Below are 15,334 nucleotides of genomic sequence, written 5' to 3'. Positions count from 1 at the left end.
TCTTTGCACCATTTCTACATCACCTACACTATCTGGGACAAACCTCTCCCCAAGCGCTACATTAGACAACCCCCATGACTGCCCACCAGTGGGGGCTGTGCCCACTTGGGACACTTGGCATCTCCCTTGAAGTGCCCTTCCTGCTGGCCCTCATAGCACTTAAGTGCCTTCCCTACAGACCCACTGTCAGGGAACCATCTCTTTTTCCTCCAGAAGTGGAATGGAAGGCCTGATCTGAAAAACTATTTTTGGGCCCATTAGAGAACTCCTTGCTTTTGTTTTTGTCCCCCACCCCCCACTTTCTTCTGGTGAGGACTCTACCAACCCCTGTGGTCATCCCCCTCCATATACCTTCTTGTGGTACTTGGTGCTGACTCAGCAGTCTGCCTCTTTAGCAGACTCCCTGGGGTCAGAGTTGGTGCAGATCTGGAAAACCACTGAACAGGTGCACCTTTGCAATCAAGTTATACAGCCCTTGTTAATCTTTTACTTCTACTTCACTGCCCTTCACCCAACCATCCAGTGTGTTGCAAAAGGCAACCACACAATCCACCCAGGTCTGTTGGAATAGCTTCTGATGGTCCCTGAAATTCTGCCTGTACTTGTCTGGGGTCAAACCAAATTTCCTGATCAGGGCTTCTTTTATTGGGAGGATACCTCATATTGTCACCGGCATTTAGGACCAGTAGGGTGTTGCTCCCCTCACTAGGGATGTGTCTACACAGGCTAGCCTCCCTAGTCTCCCTAAAGGGATCCAGTACATCTGCAGAGCAATCTCATAAGCCTCAAACCATCTATCTATGTCATCTCCCACCACAAAGTCAGTCACCAGACCCTTTGGAATGTGGCCCCTATTGTCTCCAGAGGGCACTGGGGTAGTGCTGCCACAACTAAGCTCTACTTGCTTAACTCAGATGTCCAGTTCCTTCAGACGTAGCTCATGAGCCATTCTTATTTTCTCCATGGCTAATCTCTTCTTCTCCAAGGCTATCTCAGCCATCTCTTCCTCCAATTTTAATTTGGCCAGCTTCAGCTTCCTCTTTTCCTGTCTGTCCTCCAGCTGTCCTGGGGATAGACTGTGAGAGGACACACTGCTTCCTGCCCGGGAAGATACCCCAATAGGTTACTCTCTCCCTCCACAGGTTGCAGCTCCAGACCCTCCTGTAGGGCTGGCTCTGATTCGGCTTCAGACTCCTCATCCTCACGGTCACTTTTTGTGCCTGGCAATGGATGGGCCTCTGCCCAAGCGTTCAAAGCTTTCTGGAGCTCCCCTTTCTTGATTCCTTTCTTAGTGGGCAATCAACCCTCCTCACAAAACTCCTTGAGCCCAGCCAGAGTATAACCCTTTAGGTTAGCCAGTTCGAATTCCTTCTTTGCAGGTGAGGTCCCAAACACAGACAGGGTAAGAATGGCCAAAAGGCCAATCAGAGAGAATTTCAACTTGAATTGGTTTTTATGTGGCGTGGAAGTGTACCCTGAGTTCCTGTAAGGCACTGCACAAACACAAGTTCTATCCCACCGCTGCCAGCAATGTTAGAAATAGGGTTTCTGGTGGGCAGAGGTATGCACCATGTCCAAGCAGGAACCACAATCCTAGTCAGGGTAAGTCACCAACACACCCTAAATTAACCTGTGCTCACCCCCTGGCTGCTTGGCACAGAGCAGTCAGGCTTAACTTAAGAGGCAACGTGTAAAGTATTTGAGCAATACTTCAAAACATAAAACAGTGAAAATGCCAACCAAAAATATACCACACCTGGTTAGAAATATAGAGCTTAGTTTAATGAGCAACACAAGACCAAAATGACAAAAACTCAATTAGTATAACTCAAGATATGATTTTTTAAAGAATAAACTTAGTTGTACTGACTAGAAGAATAAAGCGCCAACCGGGGCTATCTGGTCACACAGACCGGGTTAAATCTGAAAAGTCAGGCCGACTGCGATGGAGCACTGGTTGGATACGGGACCAGCCTTGGCCCGCTGAAACAGTACCTTGTTTCGAAGTTGTGTCGATGTCAAAGACAAGTTGTGAGGATAAAATGAGGCTATGCGCCGGTGTCTGGCCCTGCAGCCGAAAAGATGCATTGAATTTTCCCACGCAGTAGTGAAGATGCATCAATTTTCCCCATGCAGCAGGTGCGATGCAGGGTAACAAGATGCAGTGGTTCAGAGAACTATGCAAAAGAGTCCATCGCCGCAGCAGAGATGTGTCGATTTTCCCCTCACAGCAGCGGTGATGCGATGCAACAGAAATGAGATGGTTACAAAGGCGATGCGCCAGTCATGGCCTTGCAGCAGCAGCGATGCATCAAAGTTGATCCCTGCCGTAGAGGCAATGTGGCGGTTCCAATACACGCAACGGGGGAAATGCACCAGTCCTGTCCCTTGCAACAGCTGCGATATGCCGATTCTCACTGGAGCAACACTTTATACCCACTTCCAAGAGCCCGGGGCTCGACTGGCACCACTTGAAAGAGCAAGACTTGCCGCACGCAGAGTCCAGGTGATAAGTTGGAAGTCTTTTGTGTCCCTGACACTTCAGAAAAACAGGAGGCATGCCAGCTAGCCCTTGGAATCACTTTGGTTCTGGGACGGGGAGATTCAGGTCCAGTCCTTCTCACTGCCAGGCAAGGAGGGCAGCAGGTTGGCACAGCAGAATAGGCGTCCAGCAGAGTGACAGTCCTTTCAGCAGCACAGCAGTCCTTCCTACTGGAAGAGTATCCACAGGTCCAGACATTTATTGAGTTGGTGGTATCTGAGGTCCAGTTCTTATACTCTGTGGTGCCTTTGAAGTAGAAGAGATTTCAAAGAGAGGCCTTTGAAGTGCACAGAGTCTCTGCCCTTCCTGCCCTGGCTCCAGACTTGCTACAGGGAGCTATGCAGCCCTTTGCTTGGGATCAGGGCACAACCCATTCAGGTGTGTCAGCTCCTCCTTCCCAACCTGCCCAGGATGGCCCATCGGTCACACCTAAGCTCCCTTTGTGTCTGGCTGTCTGGAGGGAATGCACAACAGCCCGGCTTTCACCCACCCAGAAGTGTATTCCGAGGCAGGCAGAAGGCACCATATGGTTAAAGTAAGAAAATGCGAATTTTCTAAAGGTGCCATTTTCAGAATTACAATTTAAAATCTGAATTCATCATAAGTTGTGATTTTAAATTGTGATTCCAGAGACATCAAATTTAGGTGGCCCATCTCTTCCCAATTGAAAATAACATATAAAATGTAAAAAGGCAACCCCAATGTTATCCTATGGGAGGGATAGACCTTGCAATAGTGAAATATGAATTTTAAGTTTTACATGTCCTAGTAGCAAACAACTCTTAAAATGCATGTCCTACTTTTTATATGCACTGCACCCTGTCTCGGGCCTACCTTAGGGGTAACCTACATGTATTAAAAGGGAAGGTTTGGACCTGGAAAGAGGGTTAACCTGCTAGGTCAACATGGCAGTTTAAAACTGCACACACAGGCTCTGTAATGGCAGGTCTGAGACATGTTAGAAGTGCTACTGGAGGGGGAGGTGCCATCAGTGCTGCAGGCCCACCAGTAGCATTAATTTACAGGGCCTGGGTACAGGTAGTACACTTTACTAGGGACTTATAAGTAAATTATATATGCCAATTGTGAATAAGCCAATGTTAACACTTTTTAAGGGGAGAGCACATGCATTTTAGCGCTGGTTAGCAGTGGTAAGATGCCCAGAGTCCTAAAGCCAGCAAAAATTAAGTCAGCAAAACAGGAGGTCCGAAGGCAAAAAAGTTAGAGGAAACCATACCAACGATGTCAGGTCTAAGAGGATGGAATACTTGTCATCTTATGCAAGCTGAAAATATAGAACCTATCCTTTGTTTTCCAAAACAGATTTCAGCAGCACAATGCTCACATCTCAAAAGCAATTGCTATATTTAAATCGCCTTAAAAAGAACTAGCCACCAGCTAACAGTAGCAAATTGGTCCTTTGATCGCATTACATTGATGGGGGAACAAGCCCAATCAAAGTTATGGCAAGCAGTTTCTTTACCATTCTATTATTTTTTGGGGAACCGTCCAGCCATTAGAAGCCATTGGTGCAAGGTTCTGTATTCACAGTAATAGTAATTCTTTAAGCACTCACTGCCTACTTATGTTAGAAACGAGCAAACTTATACTTTTCTGGTGGTATTTTGATTGGCGTGCGATGATTTATTGAAATACGTACTATTAACTCACTGCCTGCAAATAAACACACTTAATTTTCTTTATGCTTTCAAGACATACCTGCAAGAGGGGAAGCTGCCATGGTTTTGATGTCCTCACAAGGGCCTCACTCTCAGATTTGCTCTTGTTACGTCTGAACTTCTACAAAAGAAATGGTAGAGCAGCGATAATACCTTGCAGAATTTGCCTTCACCATGTAATATGTAAAAGGGCAGAGAGGAACCAGTATAACGTGTGGTTTTGTTATCCAGTCTACAGTAAAAACATTGGACAAAAAAAAATTCTAGGTCAATGGTGTGAATGATCATAAACCACAAAATTGGCAAGGCACTCTCCCAGTTTGTTTGATTCCCCCACTAAACAGGCAGAGCTTAGTTTACATTCAGTTATATCAAGAAAGGAAATTGATCCACCTATTCGCAGACACTGAACAACTGCCTGATTTTGCTTGGCCCCTTGTCTTTGGTTTCTACTGTTCCTGACCTGTGTCTTTGCCTTGTTTAATATGGCTTATGTTTCTAACTCAGCTTGGAACAGCTCTCAGATGAGATGTGCTGCTTCATGGGATACAATAACATAACACATCCACAAGGAACCATTACCTCTGTAGGGTCCATCAAAATGTTTGAGGATAATATTTATAAAACAAAAATCTGCAGCAAATTCATTTAACTATGTGTTTCTAATTACAAATAGTTTAAATGAACTGTGGGACCGTTAGCGGGTGTATTTCAGTGGACGGGGGATTTGAAAAGGGACGTCTTCCCTGTAGAATGGGGCAGTAAAAGGCAGGAAGGTTTTGAGGTTAAAGAAGGGAATAGAGAATGGAGATGCAATGCATTGATGGTGAGGTGAAGCTGAGCCTAGAGTGGAGGTTAAGTGCAGGAAGGAGACAGACAGGTGGACCACAAAGGTGGAAGTCAGCACAATGTGTTCAAGAACTTGTGTAAAGACTTGAGCACTTCGGGAGAGAGCAGGATAGGCATTAGAATTGTCCATCATATGTTGGTTTTCGAAATACTGACAGTCAACAACTTTCCTTTCATTCACTTATTTCTTAAGTATGAATATAGATCAATTTTAGCAGTCCAGTACTTTCACTTCTACTTATCGGATGTGGTGCCTTAAACAGGATTTGTTTTTCACTTTGCTGAAACATACCTTTTAGAAGAGTTTTTAAAGTTACTACCACACATTTCCTTTTGGTCACACATCATTTCTTAAATGGCAATCTCGAGTGTGGAACATAAAGCAAAAAGCAACCTTTTATTGTTTTTTTTAAATATTATCTCTGCATGGCACAGAACCAATAGGCAAAACTACATTTGCTTTCCAACGTAATTTTCCAAGTTTAAGCTTTATGAAAGCTTTAGTGAGGAACTCAGGAAATAGTCTAATACTTCTAGGTTTGTCGCAGTATCCAAGAAAATTTTTCTCTACAGCAGAAAATCAGTGTGCCTGTTAGAAATAGGGTCTCTGGTTGGCAGTCAGTTTGTTCTCTGCCCAAGCAAGGACCCTCACTCTAGTCAAGGTAAGAAGGAGGTACACAGCTCAGCTAACCCCTGCTCACCCCTTTGGTAGCTTGGCACTAGCAGACAGGCTTATCTCAGAGGCAATGTGTAAAGTATTTGTACAAAGCACACACAGTAACACAATGAAAACACCACAAAAGGCCTCTATACCAGTTCAGAAACATAGCCAATATTTATCTAAATTAAACAAGACCAAAACGACAAAAATCCAACATACACAAGCAAAGGTATGAATTTTTATTTTTAAAAGAGTCTTAATCCATAGAAATAAATGGATGTGTTGTTTTAGCACCAAGTACCTGGTATGCATAAAAAATAAAGCTGCACGTGGATGCTGCGTCAGAAAAGCAAGCAATGCGACGATTCCTTACTCACAAGTGAGGCGGTGCGCCAATTACCGGAAGCCGTGCGTCAATTCTTTTCTCACAAGGGAGGCTGTGCGTTGATTCCTGGTGCGCAGCCTCGGGTCCGTGCGGGGATTGTGAAGACTTTGACACCCAGGATCCGTGCGTGGAAAAGTCCACAGTGAGAACAGGCATTGCGCCATTTCTCCAGCCGCGAGGCAGACGCTGCATCAAATTTTCAGGCGCGGGACGGGCTGCCTGTTGATTTTTCTGATGCTCGCACAGCTGTGTGTGTATTTTCCCCCACAGATTACCAGCTTCCACTTCTAAAGGCCCAGGGACTGGATTTGGCACCACTTAGCAAGTCAGGACTCCCATCAGAAGAGCCCATGCACTGGCAGGGGACGTCTTGATGTCCCTGAGACGTCAGGACAGGGGGCAAGCTCAGTCCAAACCCTTGGAGAAACTTCACAAGCAGGATTTCAGATAGAAAAGTACAGTGCTTCCCCTTCTTCAGGCAGAAGTAGCAGCAGCAGCAGGCAAGCACAGCAACAGGCAGAGCGGCAGGTCCTCTTCAAGCATCAAGCTCTTCTCCTTGGGAGAGATTCCTATTTATCCAGAAGTAATCTGAAAATCTGGGGTTTTGGGTCCACTACTTATACTCACTTCTTTCTTTGAAGTAGGCAAACTCCAAATGAGTCTCTGTTGTTCACAAGATCCTGCCTTACCCAGGATTGGCCCACAGACACACTCCAGGGGGTTGGAGTTTGCATTGTGTGAGGACAGGCACAGGCCTTTCAGGTGTAAGTGTCAGCTCCTCCCTCCCCACTCTAGCCCAAGAGACTCGTCAGGATATGCAGGACACTTCCCAGGTCCCTGTGTGTCACTGTCTAGTGGGAATTCACAAACAGCCCAACTGTCAGTCTGACCCAGATGTGAATTGCACAGGCAGGCAGAGGCACAGAATGGTTAAGCAAGAAAATGCCCACTTTCTAAAAGTGGCATTTTCAAACAGACAATCTAAAAACCAATTCTACCAAAGAATGTATTTTTAAATTGTGAGTTCAGAGACCGCAAACCCCAAACCTCTATCTGCTCACAATTGGAAACTGCACTTAAAAGATATTTAAAGGCAGCTCCATGTTAACTAATGAGAGAGATAGGCCTTGCAATAGTGAAAACCGAATTTGGCAGTATTTCACTATTAGGAATTGTAAAACACATCAGTACATGTCCTAACTTTTAAATACACTGCACCCTGCCCATGGGGCTACCTATGGCCTATCTTAGGGGTGACTTACATGTGGTAAAAGGGAAGGTTTAGGCCTGGCAAGTGGGTGAACTTGCCGGGTCGGATTGGCAGTTAAAAACTGCACACACAGACACTGCAGTGGCAGGTCTGAGCCATGTTTACAGGGCTACTCATGCGGGTGGCACAACAAGTGCTGCAAGCCCACAAGTAGCATTTGATTTATAGGTCCTGGGCACCTCTAGTGCACTTTGCAAGGGACCTACTCGTAAATCAAATATGCCAATCATGGGTAACCAATATAATTTAGACAGAGAGCACTTGCACTGTAGCACTGGTTAGCAGTGGTAAAGTGCCCAGGGTATCAAAACTCGCTAAAACGAATTAGAGCACATGATCCAAAATCAGGGGCCAGAAGCAAAAAATACAGGAAAAAAACGCCAAGAGCTGCCAGGTATAACAGTGTCTGTCTTTTTTTCTCTCCCAGACAAACCTTTTTACTTAAAGGGTCATTTCAGGCCCTCAACCTATCCATTTTTTCCCACCTTCATGGAGGTTTCCTTGTGTCTTGTATCAACAATTACTCAGCGCTACTGGAAATATGCAGTAATGGAGGAGCAAATTAATTGGCAGGGTTGGCTAAATTATGCTGCAAGGAAAAAGGAAATTGTGTGGTACAATATGTCACATTCTACACGAGTATTATTTCACTAGTTTTTAATTTTAAAACACATAAATACTGGCTGCACAAATGTTTCACCTAAATACTACCAGTTCACACACAGCTCCCCTAATCAAGAATTAAAAGATTGTCAACCTGCATTACCACATTACATTTTTTTCTAGTAACTTTTGATTAGTTTGAGTTAGAAACAATTATGTCTTTACTGAAATTAACAACAGCTGCTAAATTATGTAGCAAGTGCTGTAAATCCATACCTATGCAGAAAATCACAAAATTGTATCATTTCAATGGGCCTGATTACAGTAAATACACCACTTGATCTCATACCATGCCGCCCAATTACAAATATTTGGCCTTGTTTCTTTTTTCTACTTTTATGCACAGATGGAAAAAACAGTCTTCCTTTGTCTCTGCCAAATTGCTAGCAAAGTGACACTTCTTAGGGTGAGTTCTGTGCCTGGTTGTAAAAGACCTACTTTGGCCTTACAGCCTGACATTGTGTTTGCTTCTTATTCAAAAAACAATTTCTGCCCCTTTGTCTATCTTGCATTCGTCCCTTCCCTTCCCTGGTGCATAGCCTCGATTCATCATCTCTCTGACTGGCTAGCTTATTTCCATCAAAGCTTTTAGGGAACTATTTGTTTTATTTTGCTTAAGCACTCCATGAGCACAACTATTTTTTTTAACTCTCTTCCTTGTGTGCTTCTCTCCCTGGTCAAACTCCCCATCTCCCTCACGCTCTGAGCTGCTTTATCATTGAGCGCTTCTCCCCCTCCTCTGTGTGTTGCTCTCTCTTGTATGCTGTTTTCACTTCTCCCACCCACTTGTTGTTGTTCCTCCCTATCTACTCAATCACTGTCCTCCTCGCTCACTGTCTTTTATTTTAATTTTTTTTTGGGGGGGGGGGGGCAAGTTGCTGTTAGCCCCTCTGCCTAACAAAAGTGCTCTTGTGCTACTTCTTTTTATTATTGTTTATCAATCCATTTGTAGTAGGTAAATAAATAAAAAAGTTGCCTGTGCAATTTTGTAGGTGCACATGCGTCCTGATGCTTGCACGTGCACACATCATCAGGCATGAGCACTTTCAAAATGACGCAAAACACGACTGCACCTTGTTTTGCTTTTTTTTAACTTTTGGTTTTGCTGCACAGCACTGCCAAACGACAGTAGGTCTGAAATGTGATACCTATTGACTTTACAAATGCTGGTTTGCTTTTTGGAGGGAGAACACTCACTCACAAATTTTCTTTGCGTTTTTCATTGTCTAAGTGGGTCTGCATGGGTAGTTTTTAAAACGTTTTCCTAAAGTAAGAAAACACATTAGTGGCCTATTTCTTACTTTGTGTAGAAAATGTCAAGTATTACAGACATTTTATGATCTGTTGTTGGTTTACCAGCACCTACTGCAGAGTTCCATGTGTCTTTAGCAATTTTCAGGCAACAATACAAATGTCAAGATCACTCCGTTGAATAATGTACCTGCTTGATAGAGATCATAGTTTTGTCTAGTGGCAGTTTTGACTCGTACTAAAGTAGTACAGATGGTAAATATGCCTGCTGCAAAGAACATGTACCATGCAGATCACAGAATTGTATTTTATGTAGATAGCTCAGTGGGTTAATGCTTTTGGCAGTTTTGACTCATACTAAAGTAGTACAGATGGTTAATATGCCTGCTGCAAAGAACGTGCACCATGTAGAACACAGAATTGTATTTTTTTGTAGATAGCTCAGTGGGTTAATGCTTTTGGCACAGAGATCCTTTTGTTTCTTGCATTTCATAAGTTATAGTCCTTATATAGCACAGTGAGGTATATTGCTACCAAAGAGCTGATTGCAGACTGCAAAGTACAGGTTAGGACGTTGTTCTTATGTTGCTAAAAAGGGTTAGTTTAGGTACTAATACATTCTTGTTAGTAAATCCAACCGCTGTGTTATGTTTTAAATCCTGAGTCTGTGGTTCACCAGATCAAGCACTCTTAAAATATACTGCCTACCACTAAGGATTACATGTGACATGTTGTATTCCATGTGGTCTTATGTAACATTTCCTATACAATGATTTAAACACATATGATTCATTGTTTCTGTATAATGTGTGTGTGATGTAAAGTGCTTGGAGACCCTACACTGGTATGAGTAGTGCTATAAAACAAATGAAATATATGTCTGAGAGGGCCTATAGTGAGATGAGGGTCATTTGTTGGAGGGTGGTAGTGAGGGAATACGTAAAGAATGATGTTATTGAGGGCGCCAACAAATATTATGGCACCAGGCGCTACATCGCTAAATCCGGCTCTGATCTTCGCACCAGGAATTTGATTGCCCTCCATTGCACAGTGATTAAAGTAAATTTATTGTATGATTATTTAAAATCTTTACAATCTGTTGGGAACAATTTCTGCGGAAGGCGCGTACATTTCCCTAACTAGGCCCATTTCAAACAACAATGGGCCTATAAGCCTACAACCTAAAATCATAAAAGAAATAAAACAAATAAAATAAACAAATATTCAAAAAGTAAGAGCTCAGCAAAACACTTCTTAATAGCAGAGTAATTACTCCAAAAGGATAAAAAAAAGCTTATGTACAATATTTCATGACTGTTATTGATCAAAGGCCTAAAACCTAAAAAGAGGTAATTAGCAGTTAAAGTCATCATGATAAAATATAATTATTTCCCAGAATGGCCAGACAGTGTCAATAAAAAGCAGTACGTTGTTGATTAGTCCTTTAAGGCTGTACAAGAATCACAAAAAACATTACCACTCCCTTCTGCTTTAAGGGGTAGAAGTCTGGATGGTTATGGTACTTTTGTTCTGCAGCTTTTGTAACTGTTAGACAAACTTCCCAAATTTAGCTAGATCAAATGGCTCCTTCAAAGTAAACACAAGTGACTTGGCCTCATTGCTAGTTCTTACCCTGTTATGTGAAAAAGAGCAGGTGATTGAATGACTCAGTTTTATATCTGGAGAGCCTGCAATTTACAGTCATGGAAAGGAAGTGTCATTTTGGGTTCATCTCCTTGACTGTGAGGGCTAACAATGTTGAAGCCATGATTTGTGTCCAGCAGGCTTTCCCAATTGCACACATCAAATACGGTTGTGCTGACAAGTGGTGCGAGCTGTTGGTGTAGGATGCTGCCACAGCCGCTAACACAGGTGTACTGCTCAGTTTTGCCAGGTCAGTTGCCTGAGAAAGTATTTTTATCTGCCTTTTCAGCACAGTCTTAATAGAGGTATGAGAAAGTGCCTGCTTATTTAGTTCTGTTTTATCTATTTGGAGAGAGTCAAACGGTTTAGCTCAGTACTGCGACCAGGGATTTGTTTTTAAGTAAAAATGGGACTAAGGGCTGATTTCAATGTGTTGGGTGCAGCCATAACAATCCTATGATTGTATCTCAAATAAGAGCCCATATTACCCCACTTCTATCCTTCCAGGTGGGACTCCTTAAAATGGCCATAGTACTCACACCAAGACCCCCAGAACTGGACGCAATACCCCTGATGAAGCTTTCTGAACAAGACACAATACTCTTAGGTGATGTCTTAAAACAGCAACATCATACTCCAGATCGAGTCTCCAGATCTGAAGGGAGTACTCCTGGCAAGGCCTTCAAAGCTGGTAAGAATACTAAAGATGAGGTCTTCAAAACATAACACAATAATCCTGACAGTGCTTCCAAAGCTGGAAAGAATATTACAGATGTGGTCTTCACAAATGGACACAATACTCCTAGTGAGGCATCTCAAGCTGGGAGCTACACACAAGAAAAGGCTTCCAGAATTGAAGACAATACCGCATAAAAAGCTTAGACCACTGGAGGGAATGCTCCAGAACTGAACACAATACTCAAGTTGAGAAATCTGGAACTTGAAAAAAATACTCCAGAGAAGGCTTCTTGAACTGAGGATAAAGTTAAGTCTCCAGAGCTATAAATAATATTCCTGATTAGGCCTCCAAAACTGGTCACAACTGGGTGCCCATCTTTGATCGATGACGTGCAATACCTAACAACCATTGTGGACTCTTTCTTTTTATGAAATGCACGTGTTTACTAAGCATCGCACCTGGACAATATGAGCAAATATTTACCAGAATCAGACTTTACTGTGCTTGCTCTGTTGTTGCACGGCTGGGGAGAAGAGGTCAGAGAGGCCAGGAAGCCAGAGAGCCAGAAGACCGGCTGGAGGTTCAGCTGAGGCCCAGGCTGAGGGCTGGTGCGAGCAGAGCAGAGGTGTAGTGTTGGGGGCCCTAGGCCCTCATGCTACTGAATGAGGTGACACAGACACATGTTTAGGGCTCTGGTAATTGGCCTCGGGCATGTGTGCCTGGCCCTTTTCATTGGCAGGGTCACCTGACCGGTGACACCTGTGTTGGATGGGTGTGGGGTGTGTGTAAAGCCAGCCCTTGCAGAGTGGCTTGTGGGAACACTAAAACGTGTCCAGCAGAACACTACATTCCACTCAAACTTTATTGAGGAACAAAACAAAGTCCAACCTGTAAAAGAAAACACAATAACTAAACACCACCATCAGTCTCTCTGCCTCGAAATGGCAGGCCGCAGTATTGCAGTGGACAGGTGCAGCTGGGAGCACCCGGACACCTCCACACGAGTCCATGATTTAACCAGGTACAGCTGGGCATGACCACTGTGTGGATGAAGTCCGGTCTCAGTGACAGTCAGATGAGTGAGTCAATGTCCACTTGTGCACTGTGAGTCAGTCCTGCGGCACTTGTGGCGAGGCTACTGGTGTATACAGTTCACTCTGTTGTAATTGGGTGCATCAGGAGCGTTGGTGGAGTCAGATGGAAATATACTTCTTGAGACATCCTGGCTTCATGAAGGCCAATCCCTTGAAGACTGATGGCATCTGTGATGGTGTGAAGTCCTCTTCTGAAGCTTTGGCTCATCCTGATGTTTTGTCAGTGGAGCAGCTTCCAGACCACCTCTTGTTTGTGGATTCTTCACTCTGGAACTTCCTTGAGGCCCTTTTAATGGACTTGCCACGGGATCGGCGTGGACTGTGCTGGGCTGTGTGTGGGCCATCTGCGGGCCATTGCAGGCTCTCCGACAGGAACCACGGTCAAGTCATTCATGCAACCACAAGGGTGGATGTTTTGTTGTCAGTGTGCTTGCCACCATGGACCAGGTGTAGGTGGGCTCTCAGATGGTCTCATGGAAATTTTCTCTCATGTTGCCAAGAGGGTGTCTTGTTGGTGTTGTTGTATTGTGGAGGTGATGATCCACCTTGGTGTTTAACTGCTCCTTTGATGGATATTGTGATGCACATGGCAATGATGGTGCTTGCCATTCGGTGACCTGGACGACGAGTGTTGATGCTGAAGTGAGGGTAACTGGAGGGACATTGCCATGGCTAGTGCAGCCTTTCCTTGCCTCATGTGTAGATGCCAGCAGTGATGCCATCTGCTTCAAGCAGCCGGTGACAGGTGGCTTGGACGGTCATACTGGGCAAGTGTGGGGCAAGTACGCGGTTCCCGCTTGCAGGTGGCTTACATTTTGTACTCCTGCTGAGCTGTCTCCAGTGACATCGCTGCACCCCGGTGGCTGTCTTGTCTGTGGGTGCACTCTTTCCTTGTGGCACCACTCCTCCATCTCTCCTTCCTGTAATCTTCCCCTCTTGTATTTCTGTGGTGTTGCAGTGTGGCAGGTGTTGTCAAACAATCTCCTCTCTTCTCTTTCTTCTTTACGGCGTGGCGTCGTGCCACGCTCTCTTCTCTTTGTGTGGATCTTTCAAAGGTCCTGTCCTGACCAGTGTTGCAGTGATGGCATCTTGCCACTCGGGGTGTGCGACTCTCCTCTTGCCTGTTGTGAGTCACTGCCAACTCTGTCTTGAGGCAGTGTGGGGGAGGACACTTCTTGATCAGTCTCTGGCCCGTTGCAGGGCAGTGACAGCGGGTCACTTCCCTTCCCGCCTCCTCTTCACTTGAGGGCGCAGTGCTTTTGCATCAAGGCAGCGCCGTCGCGGCACTAGTTCCAGCTTGAGCCTGGGCGTGCTTCTCAGGGTTGGTCGCTTCTCGCGACCTGCTCTATGATGGCCCAACTGTGGCGATCTTGTGTCACGGTGTGGCTGGCTGGCACGGCCTCATCTCCCAGGAGTTCCATCACGCCCTCGGGAGCTTTGTCCATCTTCTCAGGCTCCTCAGTTTCGGTGGCACAGTCCTCTACGTTCCTCTGACATTGTCTCTTTTTCTTCTGGGCGTCCTTTGTTGATGCCTAGCGTGCCCCTCGCCTACCGTGCAGTGATGTCCATCACTGCTGGGGCATGTGACGCTCATTTGGCGGTAGCTGCAGCAGACGGCCGCTAGGGGCTGCACGGGCCTTGCACGCTCTTCTAGTGCCTCACATGGCACTTGCGTCTGTTTCCTACTTTTGCAGCTTGGCTGGGGCAGCTGCAGTCTCCTCCTCCGCTGTGCAATGGCTGCACACGTTGCTTCCTCTTTTGCACCATTTCAGTCCCCGGGCACGCTTCTGCTCTGGCGCAGTCACTGTCTGGGGGTGCTGCTGTCAGCTTGCCTTCGCCAATGCTTGTTTCCCTTTTAAAACAGAAAAGGGGCGCTGTACCTTCCTTTAGCCACTAGATGTCACTGTGGCACTGTGTTGAGTTCAAAACAGTTTTTTTTCCTACTGGGCCAGTGAGGAGCCATGCTGCTGGAAGCAGCTCGTCAGACTGGAGGGAGATCCGATTCCCAGTGTCCGGAGCCGCAGGTAAGCGCAGCCTTTTCTTTTCTGTGCTGTTGTCGGGAGGCAGCTCTAGGCATTTAACTTTTTTTCTTCCATGTGTGGCAGAACCTTTGCGCCTCACACCAAGCGCCAGCAGCAGCCTTTCTTGATGCTGCGGGCCACATCGTGGCCTTCCCAGGCCTTTCTCTCATTGTTGCAGGAAGACGGGTGGGGGGGCGACCTCGGGCATTTCTCTTTATTCCTTGGTGCACGATAGCACAATCACGGCTCCCTCGATGTGGACACAGCAGCTTTCCCTCATGCTGCGCTGGGGAGGTGCGGCTCTGGGCCCTCCGCTCCCCATTACGGTGCGAGGTAGCACATCACGCCTTCATCTCTGCGGCAAACAAAGCCGTTTTGGCAGAGCTGTGGACCGCCGTATCGCATGGTGGTTGCTAGCCAGGGGAGGGTGACTGCCTCTGGCGATTTACCTTGTTGGTGCGTTCTACCACCGTTGTGCTTCTCTTCTTGTGGCTGCAGCCGTCTTCGCAGTGCTGCGGGCCACTATGCTGCAAGCTGTGGTGGGTCTTTGTGGTGCCTCCCCGCGTTGCAGGCGGGGATGGGGCTCTGTGATGTGC

General features: G+C 45.7%; 1 protein-coding gene across 3 annotated transcripts in view; it reads right to left on the bottom strand.

Moving 5' to 3' along the window:
* The window catches only part of SMAGP (small cell adhesion glycoprotein), a 114,088-nt gene that overhangs the window by 20,403 nt on the left and 78,351 nt on the right, over positions 1-15,334 (bottom strand). For all 3 annotated transcript variants that reach the window (XM_069230895.1, XM_069230897.1, XM_069230896.1), the window contains exon 2: positions 4,262-4,342. In XM_069230895.1, coding sequence (XP_069086996.1) covers positions 4,262-4,283 — 22 coding nt within the window. In that variant the 5' untranslated portion in view covers positions 4,284-4,342. The remainder of the gene's footprint in view (positions 1-4,261; positions 4,343-15,334) is intronic.

Source organism: Pleurodeles waltl, chromosome 4_2, assembly GCF_031143425.1.
Source record: "Pleurodeles waltl isolate 20211129_DDA chromosome 4_2, aPleWal1.hap1.20221129, whole genome shotgun sequence".
NCBI lineage: Eukaryota > Metazoa > Chordata > Amphibia > Caudata > Salamandridae > Pleurodeles > Pleurodeles waltl.
Note: the sequence above shows the minus strand (reverse complement) of the source record. Positions and strands in the feature narration are given on the sequence as shown.